We start from the raw sequence: 23661 nt of genomic DNA on the forward strand, positions 1-23661 counted from the left end.
ATAGTCGGGCCATTGCAGATGAAAATTTGACCTCGGGCCAAACAGTTTTTTTCTAATTTTAAGTAAGTATAGTTTTTGCTAAGGATGTCAATTAATGAATTTTAAAACCAACATTTTTAAATCAAAATAATCAAATTTATCAAGTCATTCTAATTTTTTCATGTCAATCGTCTTCAACATCATCTGTGGTGATTTTTTTTTATTGTTTAGATGGGTAGACGAACCTGGTGCTAAGTGGTTACTGGAGCCCAAAGACATCTAGAACGTAAATGTGCCACTCACCTTGAGATATAAGTTCTAAGGTCTCAGTATAGTTACAACGGCTGTCCCATCCTTTAAACCGAAACGCATCACGGCAGAAATAGCGGGGATATAAAAATATAGAAATTCTTAAACATAACTCAAATTCGTTATTAAGTGCAGCTTTCGAAGATAATTCGTCGTTATCTATCCTTTGTGTTTCAAGGAGAGAGATCTGCCAATAGCCGCGAGGGGCTATAGCTTCACTGGGGGGACGAGCTAGCGGGTGGGCTCAGCTCGAGAGTTTGAATAACACTGACCCTAGCTAGTGCTTCGGAGTGCAATAGAAATGAAACTCTTTATTTTGGATATATGATTTATTTTTGTAATTCATGTTCTTAATTTCTTTTTATTTTTTATTAGGCACACAATACACGTTACAAGCTAAAAAGATAGACACATTATGTATAATAACAAGTTAAAAAAATTGGCTTGCAACATAAGCCATCTACGCACGACCTAACAAGATAACTAATTTGCTGAGTTTGTATACAAAGTTCCTTATAATTACGATGAGAACTAATCTAATTTATAACAACTAGAGGTCCCGCAGTGGTCGAAGTTCGACTATAATTAATTGGAATTGTAAGTTTGTACACTATTAAGATTGTATTTTATACTTTTATAATCACAAATTTCGCCAAGACTACACTATAAAAATATTAATAAAGACAAACAATATTTAATCTATTCTCAATATGACCACAGACGTCAAGAACAAAAGTTTGACAATAAATAAATAGCATGCATGCGTGTGTGCGTCAAATACATGGTATGTAGTATGTGTAATGTTTTCTTTATTGATCTAATGTATCTTTCATGCATTATTTTAAAAAAATATTAGCATTGTGCACTTCTCTATATTCTCTTTAAGTGTGGAAAATTTCATATTCCTCCGTAAGCGCAATTTTCGTAAAAAGGGATACAAAGTTTTTGCTTCACGTATTAATATATAGATAAGGAAATAATGTCGTCCACAATATACATTAAGCAATTAGCCTAATTAATCTACAATTCACATTAATATGGAGGATGTCTTTGAACATTTTTATATAAATAAATCTTTAACAAATTTTGATTAATCTATTCCAATTTGTTTCGGACCGTATTAGAGTATTGGTAATTAATCTATTCATTGTCATGGCTTTTGTAGGTCAGGTAGCGAATGTGTGTGTCCCGGGAATCGGTCAGTAGACTCTGAAACATGTATACCATTGTTAATCCATGTTCTGAAGGCTACAGTCGACATCGCCCTATACACGTCATTACGGATCCTCCCGATCCATTAACGGTGCTTTTAGGTATCTCACGCACCGGTCACCGTCCTCATCGAACCCGTCGCTTGCGACGAAGGGCTCGACGAGTAAATTAGCCCACAGAAACAGCCCACTGAGTTTCTCGCCGAATCTTCTCAGTGGGTCGCGTTTCCGATCTGCGAAGCACTGTTCTTGCTAGGGTCAGTGTTAGCAACACTCCGGTTTGAGCCCCGTGAGCTCACCTATACGTTAGGGTGAAGCTGAAATAGCCTCTCAAGGCTATCAGCATATGTAGGAAAAAAAAATTGCAACGACTATACGTGTTCATTTCTCGAAATTTGTTACTAATATTATTATGTTGTAAGAAATACACGAAATAAGACACTTTAAATTTCACAGAGATTTTTTGTTTCTATACTCGAGCGAAGTTGAGCGCCAAGGCTAGTTTAAAAAACTAAAAATAACTAGGAAATAGAGTTTTATAATATCCGATAATTATATTTGTTTTAAGTTTTGAACATCATGTGATTTCTGTAATCCCGCACAGATAGGCACCACATTCTCACCTATTTCGTCCGCGAAGCAGTCAGGCGTTAAGATTGTACCAAACTAAATTAAGGAAGGGTATTTGAAAAACTGGTGAATCATTACCGTATTGTCTTCATTCCTCGGAGGAGACCTTAGCATCATCAAGAGAGGAGCATAAGCAAAGGTCGTCAGTGCAATGATGACCAGCATCCATTCTAAGCCGATCGCGTTTACCAAGAGCCCAGAGAACGCAGGACCTGTTCGTTCCACGAATCAAATTTGTATTTAATTTTAGAACATCGTCCCTCAAATAAGTGTAATTCGAATTTTTGCCGAAATATTAGTCCTTCTAGCGTTATTGTACCCTGGTACAGTTATCGTTTCTTATTAGCCATTTTTTTAACGATGTGTAAATAAATTAATTTGTTTTTAATATTGAAAGGTTTTTTTAATTTAGTTTTTTAGATTTTTAATTTAATCTAATGCTAAAACGCTATAATGAAATAAAATGTCTATGAATGTGCATGCGTATACTCTAAAATGGTGTTTGCACTGGTGGTAGGACCTCTTGTGAGTCCGCGCGGATAGGTACCACCACCCTGCCTAGTTCTGCCGTGAAGCAGTAATGCGTTTCGGTTTGAAGGGTAGGGCAGCCTTTGAAACTATACTTGAGACCTTAGAACTTATGTCTCAAGATGGGTGACGCATTTACGTTGTATGGGCTACAGTAACCACTAAACACCAGGTGGGCTGTGAGCTCGTTCACCCATTTAAGCAGTAAAAAAAAGAACTTCTTTTCCTAGGAGAATTTTTTTTTTACAGATTTTTTTTAAATACCGAAGTTTAATCTTTAAACCAAATATTAATTTTAAAATAAACTTTAAAAGTTCATCTCGATTTATTATATCGTTGGTTCATTATTATTATTATTATTTATTTATTTGTTTAGAGAACAGATTAGATTTTTTACCGACAGCGTATCCCAAGCAGAAGGCTGTGTCTCCGATGGCGTAAACCGATCCATAGACGGCAGCGTGGCGGATGTCCACCAGGAAACCCAGCTCCGGCATCATGGACGAGTCCACCATGCCGATGGCGAAGCCGAGACCAGCGTTGGGGATGATCAGGTGCTCCAGCTTGCGAGCCATCGGGATCTGATGTACCAGGGAAACATGAGCGCGTGGAAGTAAATTCTATTGCACGTAACTCTCACATTAAACACGGTAGTTACGGTCCTACAAAGTCCGTGTTTTGCGAAACCGTGTTATATGAGACTAGAAGCCATTTATTACAAAAAGGAAAGGTTTTTTTTCCTGAATGAAACACCTCAACTATGTTTGTATGTATTTTGTTTACCTAGTATACATGATGTCATTTTCTAAATAATTTTAAACAAATATGTATCTCGTAGGAGAAGACCGTGATATTTACTTATAAGGGTTCTGGGGATTTTCTCTCTGTTTTTTAAGGTATTGCATGGCGTTTATCGCGGGCTTTGAGCGCGGGGATGGAATCAAGAAATTCCGTAACGAAAATAAAACCTAACACCCCACACCGCAAACCACGTTTCAACACATTCACACGTTGCGCTTGTGTAGTGTGTGTGAATAAGCGCGCGGCGTGACGTCGCACTGCATGTGCATCATGAAAAGTCTGCCCATCTCTCTCTCGCGCGGTCTAGCTTATGAGTGTGAAGGGGACAGTTAATATTTTGCTTTTATCATTGTCTTAATAGGTATTAAATTATTATTGTCTAATTATAATTGCATAATAAGTTGATAAAAAATGGCATACAATATGTAGCATTACCGTGGCAGTCCTCGAGTGCCACACGTGTTTTCTTTTTAATATGGAAAAACAACAAAAACAATCCTTAAAACTTACAGCATGTACTAGGATCGCATCATTTCTAAGAGATTCATCGTTGTAAGGATGTAAAATTTAGAATTAGAGATCACACGTACCAAGGTTTCATGTTTGGAAAGAGTTTTTTCGTGTCTTTAGAGTCTGAGAAGGCATGTACTAGGCTCTCATAAACGGTCAAAGCTCTGACGTCATTACGAAACTATTTAGTAGTCAATCCGATAAATGCGTTCAGAAAAATGCTTATGTGTAAACGCTGTAAGTATTATTTGGGAAAAATAATAATTATAGTTTAAAAAAACTAAAAAACACGCTTTATATAAAATTCAACTAAAAAATAGAAAATATAACTAATAACACCATTATTTTTTTTTTTTTCGGGTAGAGGGCCGAACCTCCTACGAGGTCCCCGCGCAAATGGGGCACGCGGGGTATGTGAGACTCAACGATCTGCATGGTGTTGTGAGCAGACCGCGGGCCCAAGGATTTCAGGACCCACCCACTAAACGACTCCCCTGCACTCTTACACCCGACGTCCGATCCCCTCCGAGGTCAGAACCCGGATGAGGTAGGGGGGCTACCGCGATCAACACTACAACCAGACGGCGCGGCTCACCCCAAGGACGCCCAGCCGACGGAGCCTTCGAGGCGAATCGAAGGCTCTGAAACGTCGGCCGTCTCGGTACGGCAGCCCGTCGGGCCGCCCAGACGGTGCCGCTGGTGTCCCGGAATACCCCGCTGGACCAGAACCAGCCTGCCGGGTCGGGACGCGATACACCGTCAACCGGTCGCTCTATTCACTCCACGGCGCTCCTCCAGCGCGCTAGAGTGCTGGTAGCGCGCCGCGCGGCCTCACCTCCTCAGGTCGCCCATTGACCTTCACCGGGGGGAGGCCGCTACCTACAGGGGCCGGGACGTACGGGCGTATTCCCGCCTCCGGCCCCAACTAATAACACCATGCACCCCACGCTTTTTTTTAAATAAAATATATATTTTTTTACACTATTGTTAATTTAAATTTATTAAAATTTATTTTCTTTTTTAGTTGAATTTTATATAAAGCGTGTTTTTTAGTTTTTTTAACTATTATTTATTTTTCATTTTTTAGTTACATTTTCAATAAAAGCGTATTTTTAAAACTATTAAGTATTTTAACATCAATTCCTGTCTTATCGACTATAGATAAAAATTATATAAATTGGCAAAGATCTTATTTTGCAAATTGAATAATGGAATTATCTTATCAAATTAGTGTATTGTCATCGGTCCTCGATAAATCTACAAAGTTAGAATGAAATCAGGCCTTTTAAAGTGGGTCAAAATCGCGTCTAAAGGGGTCAGTTACAAACACACATACAAGTGAAGCTAATTTTAATATAAAGCGTCTAAAAAGACCCAGCCGCCATTAAATTGCGCGACAGAGATAGCGCGATGTTAACTGCGCTTGCACTATTCACACATTCGAGCTTCATTCGACAGTAAGCTTCGTATAGAACATAATAATATTATTATGGTTTAAATCAAAATGGCGCTCACCAACATTAAACAAACTCCGATTCCAATCAAACCGGTGCAAGCCGCTTTCCAACGACCCATAGCGTGCCCGAGGGGTCCGAATATATTGGTACCTAGTAATAAAACGAATAGAGACAATTAAAAGTTGACACTGCTCCTATTACAGAAATAAACGAAACTTTTTTCTTTCTTCTGTCTTCCATCTCTCTCTTTTTCTCTTTGTAATAACAAAGATATTTTGGAAAGAAATTTCTTAAGGGTACCTGTGAGGTGAAATTTTTATTCAAATAAATCCCAAACGTAATATTAAAAAATGTAATTACTAGTTTTTTAAATAATGTGCGTATCGGGAGGCCCGACATATTATGTGATAACTTAAACTAATCTAAGTTGAACTATTTAATTTTAATATTAATATTGTTTAATTTGAGAAAAGCTTAGGTTATTACTTAAATTTTATGTATATTAATATGTAAATTTAAGGAAAATTGTAACTTAATTGCAAAAGATATATAAATAGTTAGGAGCTACATACGTTCTCGGTACCGCTGCCGCATGCGTGAGAGAAAGAGAAGCAAGACAGTCCGGCGCCGTAACGCGTCACGTAACAAAGCGGTTTACCCTCCCATAAGAAGCTATCACTTCAAAAGCACCTATTAAATAGCTGATGCTGGCGGGCAGGAAGGCCACGCCCTGCTCCCACCGCTGGGCTTGCATTGTGTCCGCCATCCAGATCGGTAGACTTGACTCTAGCATCGCTATACCGAGGTTTGCAAAGGTGATGGCTCCTAGAAGAATTAACAAGGTTCATATGAAAAATTTTTTTGTGGTTTTCTTAATTTTTCACCCTTAAATCAAATTTCTCTTTTAATATGGAATGCTGTGTATAAGAGCAATGACCTAGCTCGCTTTGTCATCTCCCTCTCTCCACAGTCGAGTGGTTTACGAGACGCTCTATCTATTCTCTCACTCTCGCTCGTCCTAAATTGTATCTTTTCTCTGTAGTCGTAACCAATCTGTCGCGAGTTAAATTTTACTTAAAAAAAAACCCGAATCTATTGTCTCCATGAGTAATTGGTTTTACAACCTTCTCTACTGAAGGCGTTGTTCACAGAAAACTAAATTATTTTTGCCGCCATTTTTATTTCTGTCAACTTACGTGCAATAGAGATTATATAATCTGAACGAATTGTCAATTTTCTTTAAAAACCTGGCCATAAATTGAGATGCCATCTTCTTTTTTTTTGTTAATAAATTTTACTGGCTTGGAAGATGCATTTTTTTTAAGAAATTTTATGACCTGGTAACTAAGACCTCTAGGTCATATCTTATTTTAATTTATATTCTTATTTTTATCAAAATGATAGGTATATGGAGTGAAATGAAATTAAATTAAATTAAATGAAAATGATTAATTTGAGACATTAATGAACCGGGATGATATTAAATGAAATGAAATAAGATAATATGATTAAACGCGCGTTCATAAGGCAACAGGCTGGTTCCCCCTAACCCTGCACCACCCAAAGCCACCTTTGGAACTAGGAACGCCCAGGGCTATTTAGTCTACCGAAGAGATATACCAGCTGCAATCAGAATGTATTTATCAGTTAGAAGCTGCTTCAGAGACGGTGCTGCATTCTCTGTCCTCGTGAATCCTGGTTGAAGAACCATCAATTGAAGACCTGGAATAAGAACGAAAGCTTGAGCTAAGCGCTGGTCTCAAATACCTTGGACTTGCCTTCAAAGAAGACTTGTATATGGCCTAGCTGATGGTTAGTGGTCAACAACGCTTGCAGGCACCAGCTGAACCTCAGCTGCTTAATGATTACAGCTTTTAATGGTGATAGGGCGTCTTATGGATCCGCACGGGTAGGTACCACCGCCTATTTCTGAAGTGAAGCAGTAATGAGATTCGATTTGAAGAGTGGGGCAGCCGTTATACTATAAAACTGAGACCCTAGAAATCATGTCTCGAGGTTAGTGGTGGCATTTACTTTGTAGATGTCTATGGGCTCTAGTAACTACTTAACACCAGGTGGGCTGTGAGCTCGTCCACCCATCTAACCAAAAAAAACTACTAAAGACAATCGTGCATATCTATGCGTTCCGGCTTATATAAATTATACTATACAATTGAGATTTAGACCTCATGTCTCAAAACGGGAAACGGCATTCAGTTGGTGATGTCCATGGTCTCCGATGACCACTTAACACTAGACGGGCTCTTAAAAAACAAGAAAAAAAAGAAGAAAACCCTTTGAAGACTTTCTTTTAAGTACCAGGAGCACATAAATACGCGAGAGGTTGTTCGCAGATATTTTAACAAGTCTATACGATTTGTTCATACATCATCTGCTAATTTTTATATTTCTAAGCTGTTCGTAAAGTTTAGTTCGAAAGCTTTGTATATTTTTGTGGTCAGTGTGCTCAATGCGAGTTTTTTAACGTTCTCGATAGCGTAAAAGTTAACCCAATTTTGTATGCAGTCGGAACAGCGCCCCTAGCGGCAAACGTACGCAAACGATCATGAGCTAACTTTTACGCTATCGAGAACGTTAAATAACTCGCACTAAGCACACAAGTACCTCCATCTAATAAAGCGAGTAGTGCGAGTAACAGAAATGGCGCCGTCTTCCCGAAGAACTGATACATGAATCCGCCGAAGGGTGGGCCGATTAGCACGCCGAACGCCAACCCGCCGAGGGCGAAAGCCATCGCGTTCCCGCGCTCCTGCAAGAGAAGATCTCATAATCTAGGTGTTAGGGATGTCCGAAATGCAATAAAGTATCGATATATATCGTATCGATATTTTTTGAAAATATCAATATTGATATTGATATTCTTATTAAAAAATATCGATATATTGATATATCGGTATGATTTGACAGAGAATATTCGTGCTAATCAATAGACATCATTTTTAATGACATTTTTGAAACTTTATGAAATTTTATAAAATTTCAATAGTTATAATTTCATAAAATTTTGTGAAATTTCGTAAAATTTCAGGAAGTTTCATGAAATTTCATGAATTTCCATCAAATATCATGAAATTTCATTAAAAAAAAACCCGGGAACATATAAACGTTTGTTGGTCTGAAAAAAATATCGATTTTCATACCTTTTCGATACTTGGAATTTTATATCGATACATCGATGTATCGAAGTATAAAATATCGCTCAAAAATATCGATACATTTAAAAAATAATATCGATATTTCGATGTATCGATACTATTTCAACAAGCCTACTAGGTGTGGCGTCAAAAACGCTTCAACTTAGGCGCAGGCGGTGGAGATTTTAATAAGAAAACAGAGCCTCAATCGAAGAATACAATACTCCTGTCTCACCTCGATGCATTCCTCAATGTTTTTTGGGGCGGGAGACGAGCACTTAACAACATTAAAGACATTTCTGGTATTACGAAAGTGAAAAAACAAGATTAATTTAGGTATTAATATTTTGCGAGTCGAGCGTAGAAAAGCGGGAACGCGAATGGGGCGCGTGTAGGTTTCAAATTCAAAATTATGTTCTTTGTTGATTCTTTTTTTAAATTCCAACGCATTCAAGGTTTCATTGGATCATAAAGGGGCGGAGTCACAGGCGTGCAAATTCTAAAATCAAAACTGTGTTAAAAACAAGAAGGCGCTCATCTAATTCTTGTCAACTCATAAAGTCCTGGTAATTCATCAAGTATCTACTGTTTTGGGAGCGAAATTTTAAAACTTTAGATTTTATTAATTAGGTTTGTTTTCTTAATAATCTAATTATTAATTATATGTCGATGTGTATTTATTTATAATTTAACTGACACAGTCATTAGCGATGGAGTGGTGCTATTCTAGACCACAAATACTATTTCCATGGGTTTTCGACAGTCGTGAATATAATAAAAAAAAACAGTTTAATCTTGCGTGTTTAATAATGTCATTAACATCTCCGACATTTCAGATTTTGTGGTAGAGTCTGAGTGAATTCACCGACACTACACATTCCCACATCACCGCGAGTATATTTTGTATTTATTGCTCATGATATTCGGGGAATTCTAAAATTTCTGACAAAAATTCCTCCTATTACTATAATTTGTTTGTGATAATAAAATAATCTATAGCGACGTGTCAGCGGTATGTATCGTATGATATAAAAGTATTTGTTTCAGCGTTACTAGGTAACTAGCATTGTTATCGCATACAAAACAGCTTCTTTGCAATCATGTTGTCCTAGTACAAGGGGTAACACTTTCTTTCAAATTTCTAGATTTTATGCGCATAGAAAACTTCAGAAGACGAACAACAAATCTGAGGTCTACAGAAGTGGGTATCAGAAATTTGTCGGAACGGACGGACAAACATTTTTGCTTCATACCATCGGACTCTAGACCGAACTCCCTCTTCCTACGAAGGCAAAAATAATATTTCCATTTCAATAATGAGCTGTATGTACATAATATAATTTACATAGGTACAAATATTTTTTAATCTGCAGATAAAATTTTATTGATAGTCGAAGGTGAGTCACGGAATTTATCGATAACACGCGACGATTCTCGCTACGTCACAAATCCTTATCGAACAGCCAGTGAAAGCTCTTACAGTCTTATGCGATCCTGGTACATTCGCTCGAGCTACTTGGTAATTAGATAACTAAAATTCCATTGATAGATAATAAATAATTATTTAATAATCCAGAGCCATTTTAGATATTAGATAAAAGAACGAATACGTATTATTATGTAATCTAAACATTTAAACAATATAATATTTTGTCCTGATCAAGGATACTCGCATAAACCGCAATCTGATAAGAATATGTTAAAGATTTCTTCGCTACCTCATAGAACTGCCCTTTATGACAAGAGTTTTTTTAGTATGTCAACAAGAATATTTAATAAAGTATCTATAAAAATTTTGAAGACAGTAGTAGATTTACAAGATTTTAAACAAAAATTGCAAGTATTTTTATTAGATAAAGCTTACTATATATACCTAGTCAGGTCATAAATTCTGTCACATGTTTAATGTAAAATAATTGAAACAAGTTTATTCATTATGTAACCATTCATATACCAAAATGAACTTAACAAAACATGACACTAAAGTTTATTCAAAATGACCTCCGTGATTTTGAATACAGGCCTTCAATCTGCGCGGCCAGTCGTCTATCGCAGCACGAAGGAGGTCCATGTCAATATCGGCGGCTGCCTTAATCAAGGATGTCTTGAGTGACTCCAAATTGGGATGAGGCTTTGAGCACGCCTTTTCCTCCAAGTGTTGCCATATCTTGTAATCTAACGGATTCAAATCTGGACTGGATGAGGGCCAGTTTTCGTGCCGGATGAAGTCGATTTCACGCGCCGCCAGCCAGTCTTGTGTGCTCTTCGCTCTATGAGCTGGCGCCGAATCTTGTTGGAATACCCAGTGCCTGTTATTGAACATGGTATGAGAAACAGGTTCCACAAGGTTCGTCAGGACTGTATTTTGATACACAACTGCATTCGTTTTTACACCTTTCTCACAAAAATGTACCTCTGTTAAGCCCCAATAAGAAACTCCCAACCATACCATGAGCGAGGATGGAAAATGACCTCGTTGGACACGCGGAATACGGTTGCTCGCTTCTTCACTACTGTGTGCGTACACCTTATCATTTTGTTTGTTGTAGCTCTCTTCTACGGTAAAAATTTTTTCATACGAAAAAAGAATTTCCCGATATTTTTTTCCCGCGTACCGCTTCAACAAAGCGCGGCATCTCTTCAGTCTCAGGTCCATTAGACGAGCATTCAAACGATGTCCTGTTTTTCTTCGATATGCCCGAAGCCCTAAGTCTTCATTTAACACCCTTTTCACCGTGGTTCTGTTTAACCCCATCTGAAGGGCCAACAGTTTCTGCTTACGTTTGAGATTTCTTTGAATTCGCGCCTTCACAGCTTTTATCACTGCTGGAGTCCTAACAGACCGAGGGCGACCACTTCTTGACCTGTCATCTACACTAGAGTCTTCATTGTATCGTTTGATGGTACGATAAACGAATCTTTTGGTTATATTCAACATTTTCAGTAAGTTAAAAATTTGAATTGGCGCGTAACCGCAACGATGCAACGCAATAACTGCAACACGGTCTTCTTTAAGCGTCCACTCCATATTTAAAAATGAGTAAAATTCTAAAAGTATACATTTTTATTTTCATGAACAATTCGAAATTCGAATTCAATAAACTTTTTTGTGGCCAGCATTCTAAAAGAAAAGTTTTTACTGTGTGACAATACTTATGACCTGACTAGTTAGTATGTCAGAATATTTAGACGATAACTTTAGATTATTTAGATAATAAAGTAGAATAGAGTTCAATAATTATAATTTAAGTTTTTTTTTATTTTTATGTAGATTATACTTACACCTAATATTTGTACGCTTTACTAGCAGGACATGTGATACATTTATTAATATTAACTTATTCATCTTTGTTAACCTATGACCACAAATAATAATAAAATAAATAAATAAAACAAAGTTAAAAATTATATCGTTAACGGTCCTCGACGCGCGTGTGAATTGTTTAGATGATGGCACGGTGCGAAGTCAATTATAATTATTTTGATATATTCCTATGTCATCAAGCTAATAAAGGCGAGTTAAAAATTTAAAATTATTATTATGTATTTTAATATGTACCTATATTTTAGTTTAGTTGGTGTCTTGGGGGCCCGCACGTGCCACCATCTTATCTATTTTTACCGCGAAGCATTACCGTTCGAAGGATGGGTCAGCCGTTGTATGGTTTAACCCCAGACACTGCCGTGAAGCAGTAATGCGTTTCGGTTTGAAGGGTGGGGCAGCTAACTATTCTTGAGACCTTGGAGCTTATAGCTCAAGGTGGGTGGCGCATTTACGTTGTAGATGTCTATGGGCTCCAGTAACCACTTAACACCAGGTGGGCTGTGAGCTCGTCCACCCATCTATGCAATAAAAAAGAAAAAAACACAGCCCACTGAGTTTCTCGCCGGATCTTCTCAGTGGGTCGCGGCTCCGATCCGGTGGTAGATTCTGCGAACACGGCTCTTGCTAGGGTTCGTGTTAGCATCGTCGTCAGGTTTGAGCCCCGTGAGCTCACCTACTAGTTAAGGTTACGCTGAAATTGCCTCTCAAGGCTCTAAGCTTAGGTAAGAAAAAAAAACCGTTGTATGCTGAGATTTAGACTTCCTGTCTGAAGGTAGATGTCGGCCTTCGCGTATTGATATCCGCTTAGATAGGGGAAAAAAATCAAATCTATCTGACAACAGTTTAACCGAATTGGCTCTTTTGTTATAATAATATCACGTTCATTAATTCCAATAAGTTTTTTTTTTTTTAGTATGGCAATTTTGTTCTTGCGACGCCATTGTTGCCTGTGTCGAATTCATAAAGATCTTTAAACTATATTAAATGAAAAATCATAATTATGGAACGAAATGAAACTGAGTTAATGAATTTGATCTTTAATCAATTGGGATGAAATTAAATAAACCTAGATGGGATGAGATGAAATATTATAGTCTCAGTAAAAAGATGGTTATTTCCTACTGAGACTGTAGTGGAGTTTTCGGAGGAACCTGACAAGCCAGTTCGACGACTTTGTCCCATCTCAACACACTTGAGCGCTTTAACGCTATTACTAAACAGTCAATAAGCCAACATTAACATGTGACTCTGAAGAGACGATAAATCAACAATAAAAAACAAATGACACAGCTCCAGGCGTCGTGCTCAGGCCAAAATCTCCAAGAGAGTTTTTTTTAAAGGATTTTATGACCTGGTAACTAAGACCTTTAGGTCAAGTTTTATTTTAATTCTTAATCTTATTTTTAAGGAAAATGATGATATTAAATGAAATGAAGATGATTAATTTGAGACATTAGTCAACTAAGGTGAAATTAAATGAAATGAGATGAGATTATATGGGATGAAATATAATCTCAGTAAAATGGTGTTCATTTACTGGGATTATTTCAATGGACTTGTTGGTTTGTTTCATTTTCCCACATATGTGAACTTTGACAGAGATTATACAGATAATAAACCACCATTATTACACATTTAAACTTGAACAAACACTAAATAGATAAAATAAAACAAACCACACAACTTTACTCCATGCGTTCCCGCCAAAAAGTCTTTATAAGGAAGCGACGGCAGTAAATGTTGCCAGAGAAGAATTAATGTATTTTCTTTTTATGCTTAATTAAATGAATAATTAACATTCAGCACTCCCTCTCTATATTCTCTATAAGTGTGGGAAATTTCATACTCCTCCGTCCGCGCAATTTTCGTAATAAGGGGTGTGTACCAAGTTTTTGCTTCACGTATCAATAAATATATAGATCAGACAGGCATCATTTTGAAGGATTAGTGGAAACAAGTGATTGCAGTGGCGGGTATAACGTTACCTTGTCGTCTGGATATCGTTCGGCGAGCATTCCCATCCCGGATACAGAGGAACAGGACGAACCCACACCTTGGAGCGCACGAGCCATGAATAGCACTCCGTATGAATGACCGAAGGCGAATACTGAAAAACAAACAAAATTTTAAAGTAAAACTTCTTTACGTTTTTTTTTTATTGCCCTTGTAGGCAGACGAGCATACGGGCCACCTGATGGCAAGTGGTTACCATCGCCCATGGACTCCAGCAATGCCAGGGGCAGAACCAAGCCGCTGCCTACCGCTTAATACTCTCCACAAGCCTCTTTTAAGGAAGGACATGTTATAGCGCTCGGGAAACACCATGGAAGGAGCTCATTCCAAAGCCGGATGGTACGTGGCAAGAAAGATCTCTGGAAACGCACTGTGGATGAACGCAGCGGTTCCAGATGATCTGGATGAACTCAGCTCCGATGGCGGGAGGTGTGATGATAAAAAGGAGATGAGGGGATCATCTCAAACAATTCCTAAATGCACTCCTCATGGAACATACGGTACAAAATACAGAGGGAACCGAATTGCTTCCGCAGACCCAGAAATTCCAAACGATCCGTGAGAATGGGATTATCGATGTACGTTTGACTTGGATAGTAAGCTGGCAAGAGCGTTACGAAAGGTGTGATCAGGCGAGGCGAATGGAAATTGAGAGGGAGATATAAGTTAGTGAAAATAGAAAGAGAAAGAGTTATTTTTCGTGTAGGGGAGAGAGAGAGATAGGAGCATACATTTTCTTGCTCTTTTAATACACGCTTTTATTAGCTTCAGACGTATGTATGTTAGTATGTAACGGAATCTTTGAACATGATATTGACCCCCTTCAAAACGTCGGATTAACTCGAAATTTGATATACTTATTAAGGGCCGATGACAATTCAATATTAAAAAAAATATTGAAAATATTGAAATTCAACTAAAAAATGAAAAATAAATAATAGTTTAAAAAAACTAAAAAAATACGCTTTTATAGAAAATCCAACTAAAAAATAGAAAATAAATTTTAATAAATTAGAATTAAAAATAGTGTAAGAAAAAATGATTTTATTGTAATAAAAAAAGCGTGGCGTGTATGGTATCAGTAGTTACAAATATTTTATGAACAGATATTGAGTAGAAGGGTTATTTTGATAATATCCTGAAAAGCACCCCACGCAAATGCAGCTTAAAAACTTTTAGCATGTTTTTGTTCAATCTGAAGTTGTGGAATTATTGGGTCGTCATTGGTCCTTGAGGCTTGCACGAATTGTCTAGTTGATAGGACGTCTTAAGGTTGACGAGAATTACGTTCAAAGATGCCCTCACATACAAACATACTAAGCTCATAAAATTGTGTTAAAAAAATGTAAAAAGCAAAGTATATAAGAATTAAATATTAGATTTTAGGTAATGCTTAGACAAACTCAAGTACTTACTTATAGTTGATATGAATAGAATCACGAATCCAATGAACATTGGCACTCCGTAACCGATTCTAGACAAACAAACATTATGTTATACATATATATTATATTTGTATGTAAATAGGTCGGGAAAAAATTTTCTTGGCATTTTTTAAGAAAATTCACAACATTTTTACTTTTTTTGTAGTAAAATGTATCGAATTTCTTCATTAGATTCACTCATCTTGACAGTACGAAAAATAAATAAATAAAAATCCACATATTTTCCTAATTTAAATTCGGAATTATCTTATTTAAACTTTTAATGATACCAAAACCAGCCAGATACAAATAGTATAGCCAAAAAGATTTTATTACAAGTTCATACCTACTATAATGCGAAATTTTGGGTGGCGCATTTACGTTGTGGATGTCTATGGGCTGCAGTAACCACTTAACACCAGGTGGGCTGTAAGCTCGTCCACTCATCTAAGCAAAAAAAAAAAGGCTTTCCCTCAACCTATTATAATTTTACTAGAAGATATTATTTTTCTTAATTAATACTAATATAGTTTTCTCTTTTGTTTGAGTGAACGAATCAAAGACATTTCGCTGTTTAGTGTTCAAGGGAGTCCATGGACTACACCAAGTGAAATCTGTCGAAATTTCATTTTTTCACGATTGTTATATATCTATCTAAATGGAAGTTGTTCGCAAACAAGTGTAGGTAATGATTTAAAAAAAAATCTATTTAACCGCTCGTTATGGAACTCGATGCCTTATCTATTGGACCAAGTATAAAATGCATTATTCAGGTTATTTTAATATGCTTTTTATAGGCTGAAGTTGTCGTGGCCTAAAAGATAAGACGTCCGGTTCATTCGTATGTAGCGATGCACCGGCGTTCGAATCCCGCAGGCGGGTACCAATTTTACTGATGAAATACGTACTTAACAAATGTTCACTACTGAGTTCCACGGTGAAGGAATAGCATCTTTAATAAAAATCAAACCCGCAAAATTATAATTTTCGTAATTACTGGTGGTAGGTCCTCTTGTGAGTCCGCATTGGTAGGTACCACCACCCCGCTTATTTCTCCCGTGAAGCAGTAATGCGTTTCGATTTGAAGGATGGGGCAGCCGTTGTAACTATACTGAAGCCTTAGAACTGATATCTCAAGGTGGGTGGCGCATTTACGTTGTAGTTGTCTATGGCTCGATTAACCACTTAACACCAGTGGGCTGTGAGCTCGTCCACCCATCTAAGCAATAAAAAAAATGCATACCTGTGAGTCAACGGGCCAATAAATATGTTTGTCAATAGTTGGACCACTGCTTTACTGGCGAACATGACCCCAACGGGGAAGGACTCTCGGACCAGATCGTTGTGACGCAGTTCCCGTGCCATTGTGAGGTTAACTGAACAAAGAAAAGGCTCTTAATTACTTATGCTATCCTGGTAGTTTCACGAAAAATGTGGGTACTAATTTAACTTTTTTTATCGCTTTTACGGATAAGCTCGCGCCGCAACTTGAGGGTAAGTGTCTCCCAGGGCCCATAGACATCATGAGGTCACCTTTGAGACACGAAATTCTCAAATGCTTGTACATGGGATAATGAAACAGTTGCGTCTCATATGTTAAATCTAACAGTTTGTATGAGTAAATTAAATTTAAATCAAATAAAAAGATTATGTAATGAAAACTACATTTTCACAATTTATTTATTATTTTTAATTATAAAAAATATATACATAATTAAAATGTTTCTAGGCTATAATATCATTTTTAAAACGTACTTATAAATTTGGTGCTCTAAATGTGTTTAAACTAAATATCTTATAAATAATAATCATCGAAATCGGTTGGCGTGATATTGAGTTATTGAGTTATCTATCATCTATTTGTCGCGCACGTACTTAATGCAAATTTAAACCTTATATGATTTTTTCACGGATATCATTATCAGAACTGCACTAAATTGAAAAAGCACCACACGGGAAGTGCGAGCTTTCTAATAAAAAAAGAATCATCAAAATTAATTTACCCAGTCAAAGGTTATGACGTATCAAACATAAAAAAGATACAGTCGAATTGAGAACCTCCTCCTTTTTTTAAGTCAGTTAAAAAATAATTAATCGCGTTAATAACTAATTGACGCGCAATTTCCCTTAAAAAAATATTTCAATCAGTAACATCATGAAATGTTTTAAAAATGCTACGTCAGAAATTTTAAAAACATTGTTAGCAACGCGGTTATTTCGTAGGTTATTTAAGTTGGCTATTCCAGCTACGCTCACGGGCTCAACCTGAGGGAGTGTTGCTAACACCTGGACCTAGCAAGAGCAGTGCTTCGCTGAATCTATCGCCGGATCGGAAACGCGACCCACTCAGAAGATCAGGCGAGAAATTCAATGGGCTGTGTCTGTGGGTTAATTCACTCGCCGAGTCCTTCGTCGTAATCGACGAGTTTGATGAGGACGGTAACAGTTAACTATTCTGTCTTCCTGACGGCAACGCGTGTCTGCTTCGTGGCCCAGATGTGCAGGATACTGGTATCTACCCGTGCAGACCCACAATACGGCCTGATACTAATGCAGAACAAGAATTGGAAAAAGTAAAATTTGTATATTTTAAACTGTGTAAATAAATAGCTGTTGACCTCAAAAAACCTCAAAAACCTCAAACAAAAAATGAACAAACAAAAAATAGGTCTACTTAGATAGCTTTTAAAATTTCATGTACCAGGCCGTCATGATTCATAAGCAATAACAAAACTCACTGTTCGTGTTGTTCTCGGTGACTTTAAATTCGTTCTTTTCCAGACAGGGGCAGTGGGGGGTGGGGCTCGGCGTTGCAGTCGTGACGTCATCCAGCGAAACCGACAACGGAGATCCGGGATGTTCGATGTCGTACAAGAACTCCGGAATGATAGGCACTGTATCATTAATAAAAATCAAATCTTTAGTTTCATGTATTCCTGGTAATTTGTTTGTGAGATTTGCTTTTTGTTTCTCAACAAATCTACTTTGTGTCCGTCTTTATATATATATAATTTAATTAGTTTGGAATGTGAAGTTCCAAACTAATTAAATTATATAAATACCATTTTATAGTATTATTAAATTAAACTATATTAATTAAATTATGTATCACTTCTGTCGGGCGTCCCGAGAAGCAATAGTTTTTTTTATTTTATTACGAAGGTGTAAAATACCTATTTTATAATAATAATTTTATTTTAATAATAGCAACACTGAATCTAATTTTTATGTAATGTTCTTAATTATAATATATTATAATAAGCTTGTGGTACGAAAATGCGTTGTTGGCGACAACAAATTTAATAATCGCCGTCTCCTTCTAAGCTATGTGGTCCTGGTACTTTTGCGAGAAAATTATGAATAACCTTACAAAGTAGTAGTTACAATTATTAGCTTACAAAGAAAATTAGTTGTAGATAGATTATATAGATATTTTACATAGAAATAGATATTTTACATTTTACACCTTAACAATAAAAAAGAACCAGTACGTCTCGGGACTCCCGACAGAAGTGACAACATATACTTTGGTAGGCAGCGGCTTGGCTCTGCCCCTAGCATTGCTGAAGTCCATGGGCGACGGTAACCACTCACCATCAGGTGGGCCGTATGCTCGTCTGCCTACAAGGGCAATAAAATAAAAAAAAATACTAATTCAAGTCGAAATATTTAATATTGAAATTGTTTTAATTAAGAAAACCTTAGTTTATTACTTAAATTTTATGTATTTATAACATGTACAAGTATTTATAATGCAAGGAAAATTAAAGATATATAAATAGTTAGGAGTTACATACGCTCTCAGTACCGCTGCCGCATGCGTGAGAGAAAGAGAAGCAAGACAGTCCGGCGCCGTAACGCGTCACGTAACAAACGGCTTACCTTCCCATATTATGAAGTTATCCATTCGAAAACTCAAAGACAATCCAAATAATACAATATCTATTTACGTGTATATGATTTTCCAACACATATAATATGCCCCTTTACCCACCCACATTATAGAATCAATAAATGATATAAATTACAAATCAAGTACTAGGACCGCATAAGTACAACAGAGCTCACTTACCAACCGTCGTCAAGAGCATGTTGTCCAGCAGTAACGCGATGGCCACGATCAGAGCCACCAGTTTCCTCGACTTCCGGCATGACGTCACAAAGTCCTTCCAACCACTAATCATGATATTGAGGAGCTACAAATAAATGTATTTGAACAAGAAAACAGGACAGGATTTGGCGATATTTGGTGACCTATAGATTCAAATGTTATTTATCTTAAGTCGGTCAGTATAGGATACAGCCTCCACTCACTTTTGACCAGTTTTATCCTTTGGAGCTCACGAAAATCTTAACTAAAGTTCGAAAGCAGCCTTCGGAGAAAACGCTACTGGTGGTAGGTCCTCTTGTGAGTCTGCACGGGTAGGTGCCAACACCCTGCCTGTTTCTGCCGTGAAGCAGTAATGCGTTTCAGTTTGAAGGGCGGGGCAGCCGTTTTAACTATACTGAGACCTTAGAACTTATATCTCAAGGTGGGTGGCGGCATTTTAAGCAATAAAAAAACCAATACCACTTAACCACAATTTAGAACACAAACTTACAAAAAAACTGTTTTAAGCGATAAAAAGATAACTCCACGTATCTTTTAGTAAATTTTCGCGACGTGTGAACTTCAAGAATTCTACATTATCCCGGCGAGATATCATTCAGGATTTCTCCTCGTGAACGTCGGAAAACGACTGAATTACAAACAAAACTTAATTTCCACATTGTCTCGCCAATGACAACTTAAATATAAGGCTGTAAGCACAATGGTTCGCCGAACAATAATGAACATTTTAATACGCCTTTATTAGCTTCAGACGTATGTATGTTAGTATGTAACGGAAACTTTGAACATGATTTTGACCCCCTTCAAAACGTCGGATTAACTCGAAATTTGGTGTACTTATTAAGAACCGATGAGAAATCAATATTAAAAAAATATACTGAAAAAAAAAATTCAAATTCAACCAAAAATGAAATATAAGTAATAGTTTAAAAAATAAATAAAAAATACGCTTTTAAAGAAAATCCAACTAAAAATAGAAAATAAATTTTAATTAAAAATAGTGTAAGAAAAAATGATTTTATTGTAAAAAAAAGCGTGGGGTGCACGGTATCAGTAGTTATAAATATTTTATGAACAGATATTGAGTAGAAGGGTTATTTTAATAATATCCTGAAAAGCACCCCACGCTTTTTTCCAATAACATCATTTTTCTTACACTATTTTTAATTGAAATTCATTAAAATTTATTTTCTATTTTCTAGTTGGATTTTCTATAAAAGCGTATTTTGTTAGTTTTTTTAAACTATTTGTTTTTTTTCATTAGACCAAATGAAATTGTGTATTAAATTATGATTTTTACGCATGAAAACATTAATAACGAAAATAAATAAGGGATTACAGGTTGAAAAATTGGGCATTAAATTAAATACAAGTGAATGGCGGTATTCACGCTGTCGATGTCCATGGACTCAGATAGCCATTTAATGCTAGATGAAACATGATATAGTTCACTAGTGCTCACTAATACTAGACTCGTAAAGATCTGACTATCCGCAAAACATAATTTATACTTTTTAAATCAAAATCAATCACTGCCTTATGTCATCCGTATCTGGTTACAAAGTCCTTAACAGCTTAAAGCTTTCGTAAGGAACACGAGAAAGTTTTATTTACTAAAGGCTTAAGTTCGACTCCAGTTTTCATAGGATAAGAGATATTTTGAATTGCGCCAACGATGGTTTTAATATTGTATTGTATTCCCCTACTTATGCGCTGGTAGTCTAAGAGGCTATATTTTAGCTACGCCCGAATGGGTTGGTGAGCTCACGGACTCAACCTAAGAGAATTGCTAACACTGGCCCTAGCAAGAGCAGTGCTTCGCTCAACTTACAAGGTGTCCTGGTCGTCTTGACACCTCCTAGCGACTCATCATACCCTGGTACTTTTTTATTTACTTATTTATTTTTTATATTATTATTATATATTGCTTAGATGGATAACAAGCTCACGGCCCTCCTGGTGTTAAGTGGTTACTGAAGCCCATAGACATCTACAACGTAAATGCACCACCGACCTTGAGATATAAATTCTAAGGTCTCAGTATAGTTACAGCGGCTGCCCCGTCCTTCACACCGAAAGGCATTACTGCTTCACGGCAGAAATAGGCGGGTTGGTGGTACCTACCTGTGCGGACTAACAAGAATTTTTATTTTATTTTAGTGCTTAGATGGATGGACTAGCTCACGGGCCTCCTGATTTTAAGTGGTTACTGAAGCTCATAGACATCTATAACGTAAATGCGCCACCGACCTTGAGATATAAGTTCTAAGGTCTCAGTATAGTTACAACGGCTGCCCCACCCTTCAAACCGAAACACATTACTGCTTCGCGGCAGAAATAGGCGGATTGTTGGTAACTAACTGTGCGGAATCACAAGAAATCCTACCACCAGTAAAAGGTAAGTAAAAGCACCAGTAGGATTATTCCAGCTAGTGGTAGGTGAGCTCACGGGCTCAACCTGAGAGAGTTTGCTGGCACTAATTTTGGCAAGAGCAGTGCTTCGCTAAATCTACAAGGCGTCTTGTTCGTCTTGACACCTCCTAGCAGCTCATCATATCCTGGTACTTTTTTATGGTACTAACAGTTTTTATTGCGTGGATAGGTCGTCCAGTCATAAGCCTGATGACCTTCTTGATCTCCTGAACCCCCACCTCCCTGACCCACATGAGGTCATGAGGTCCATCCGTGACACTCAACCCACAAATCTGATTGTAATGGCCAACCAAATCAATCAAGTTGCAGAATTAAACAACAAAGACGATTGCCTAGTCACCTACTGTTATTGTTCATATTCTAGAACAATTTTCAAGGGTAATTAAGTCGGAGAGCCAACCCTAATTTTAATTGACTTCAAAAAAGGAGGACGTTCTGAATTCGACTGTGTTTTTATTCATGTGTTTTATGATATTTTATTTATTTAATAGCTGAAGTATCTCATGTTTCATTTAGTAGTCTTTGTGTTATCCATAATAAAGCGTTATATACTGCTGATAGGACGTCTCATGAGTCCGCGCGGGTAGGTACCGCCACCATGAGTGGTGACACGTAGGTCGTTAATGTCTATGGTCTCCGGTGACCGCTTAGCACTAGGTGGACCGTGAAATCGTCCACCCATTTTAGCAATAAAAAAATTTATTAACTTCGACTAACTTGATGATATCTCAGGCTGTCTTTTTTTTTCTACCTAAGCTGATGGTCTAGAGAAACCATGTCTGCTTCGCCGGGCTAGTAGGTAAGCTCACGAGGCTCAAACCTGATGACGTTGCTAACATGAACCCTAGCAAGAGCCGTGCTTCGCAGAATCTACCACAAGATCGGAAACGCGACCCACTGAGAAGATCCGGCGAGAAACTCAGTGGGCTGTGTCTGTGGGTTAATTTACTCGCCGAGCCCTTCGTCGCAAGCGACGGGTTCGACGAGAACGCTGACCGGTGCTTGAGGTACCTAAAAGCACCGTTAATGGATGGGAGGATCCGAGATGACGTGTTTTGGGCGACGTCGACTGTTTAAAATTTGGTCCGCAGGATCGGGAATGTAATTACCGGCGGCCACGATGAGAAGGTTCTCGGGTCGTGCCGCTTTATCGAAATGGAGTCTTCTTTAGGTCAGTTTTCATTATAAACATGACAGTTTATATACACTAATTTATATTGTTGTACTAGCTGACCCGGCAGACTTCGTAGTGCCTCAATTGATAAATAAAAGACCTAAACTTTTGTATAAAATAAACTTAAAACAAACAAAAGGAATCCGTCCGACGGTGGACACACGAAAGGAAAAACAAATTTGTTATACATTTTAAATCTTCCCTGGACTTCCACAAATAATTTAAGACCAAAATTAGCCAAATCGGTCCAGCCGTTCTCGAGTTTTAGCGAGACTAACGAACAGCAATTCATTTATATATATATAGAAGAAGAAGATTAATAATTTGAGAATGGATTTTGATGACAGAGTGAGCAAACGCCCCGCCATCTTCGGATAGTTTAGCTAATTTCCCAATTCAGACTATAATCTCGAACCAAGGCAAGCAAAGACGTTCTCGTTATGATGTTTTCGGTCACCACTTAAAACCAAATGAGCCGTGAACTGAGCTGATTTACTTAATTTAAAAAAAAATGTAAGCCAAAAACATCGTCATGAAACATGTCACTGCATTTTTGAACGAAATATCTTATCGACGATAATCGAATGGGTTTATGTAAGAT

The 23661-nt window shown here is 37.3% G+C and overlaps 1 protein-coding gene across 1 annotated transcript; it reads right to left on the reverse strand.

Moving 5' to 3' along the window:
- Positions 1-1164: 1164 nt before the first annotated feature.
- On the reverse strand, positions 1165-20170 carry LOC114243481 (synaptic vesicular amine transporter). The gene is made up of 13 exons (XM_089738002.1): positions 19944-20170; positions 19415-19538; positions 18081-18236; positions 16586-16718; positions 15334-15392; positions 13891-14012; positions 8051-8195; positions 7046-7147; positions 6116-6250; positions 5484-5575; positions 3055-3238; positions 2208-2341; positions 1165-1497 (listed from the first exon to the last, which is right to left on the reverse strand). The coding sequence occupies exons 2-13, from the start codon at positions 19524-19526 to the stop codon at positions 1429-1431; spliced, it is 1443 nt and encodes a 480-aa protein (XP_089594128.1). The 5' UTR covers positions 19527-19538; positions 19944-20170; the 3' UTR covers positions 1165-1428.
- Between the last annotated feature and the right edge of the window lie 3491 nt (positions 20171-23661).

Source organism: Bombyx mandarina, chromosome 24 (genome assembly GCF_030267445.1).
Source record: "Bombyx mandarina strain Sakado chromosome 24, ASM3026744v2".
Taxonomy (NCBI): domain Eukaryota; kingdom Metazoa; phylum Arthropoda; class Insecta; order Lepidoptera; family Bombycidae; genus Bombyx; species Bombyx mandarina.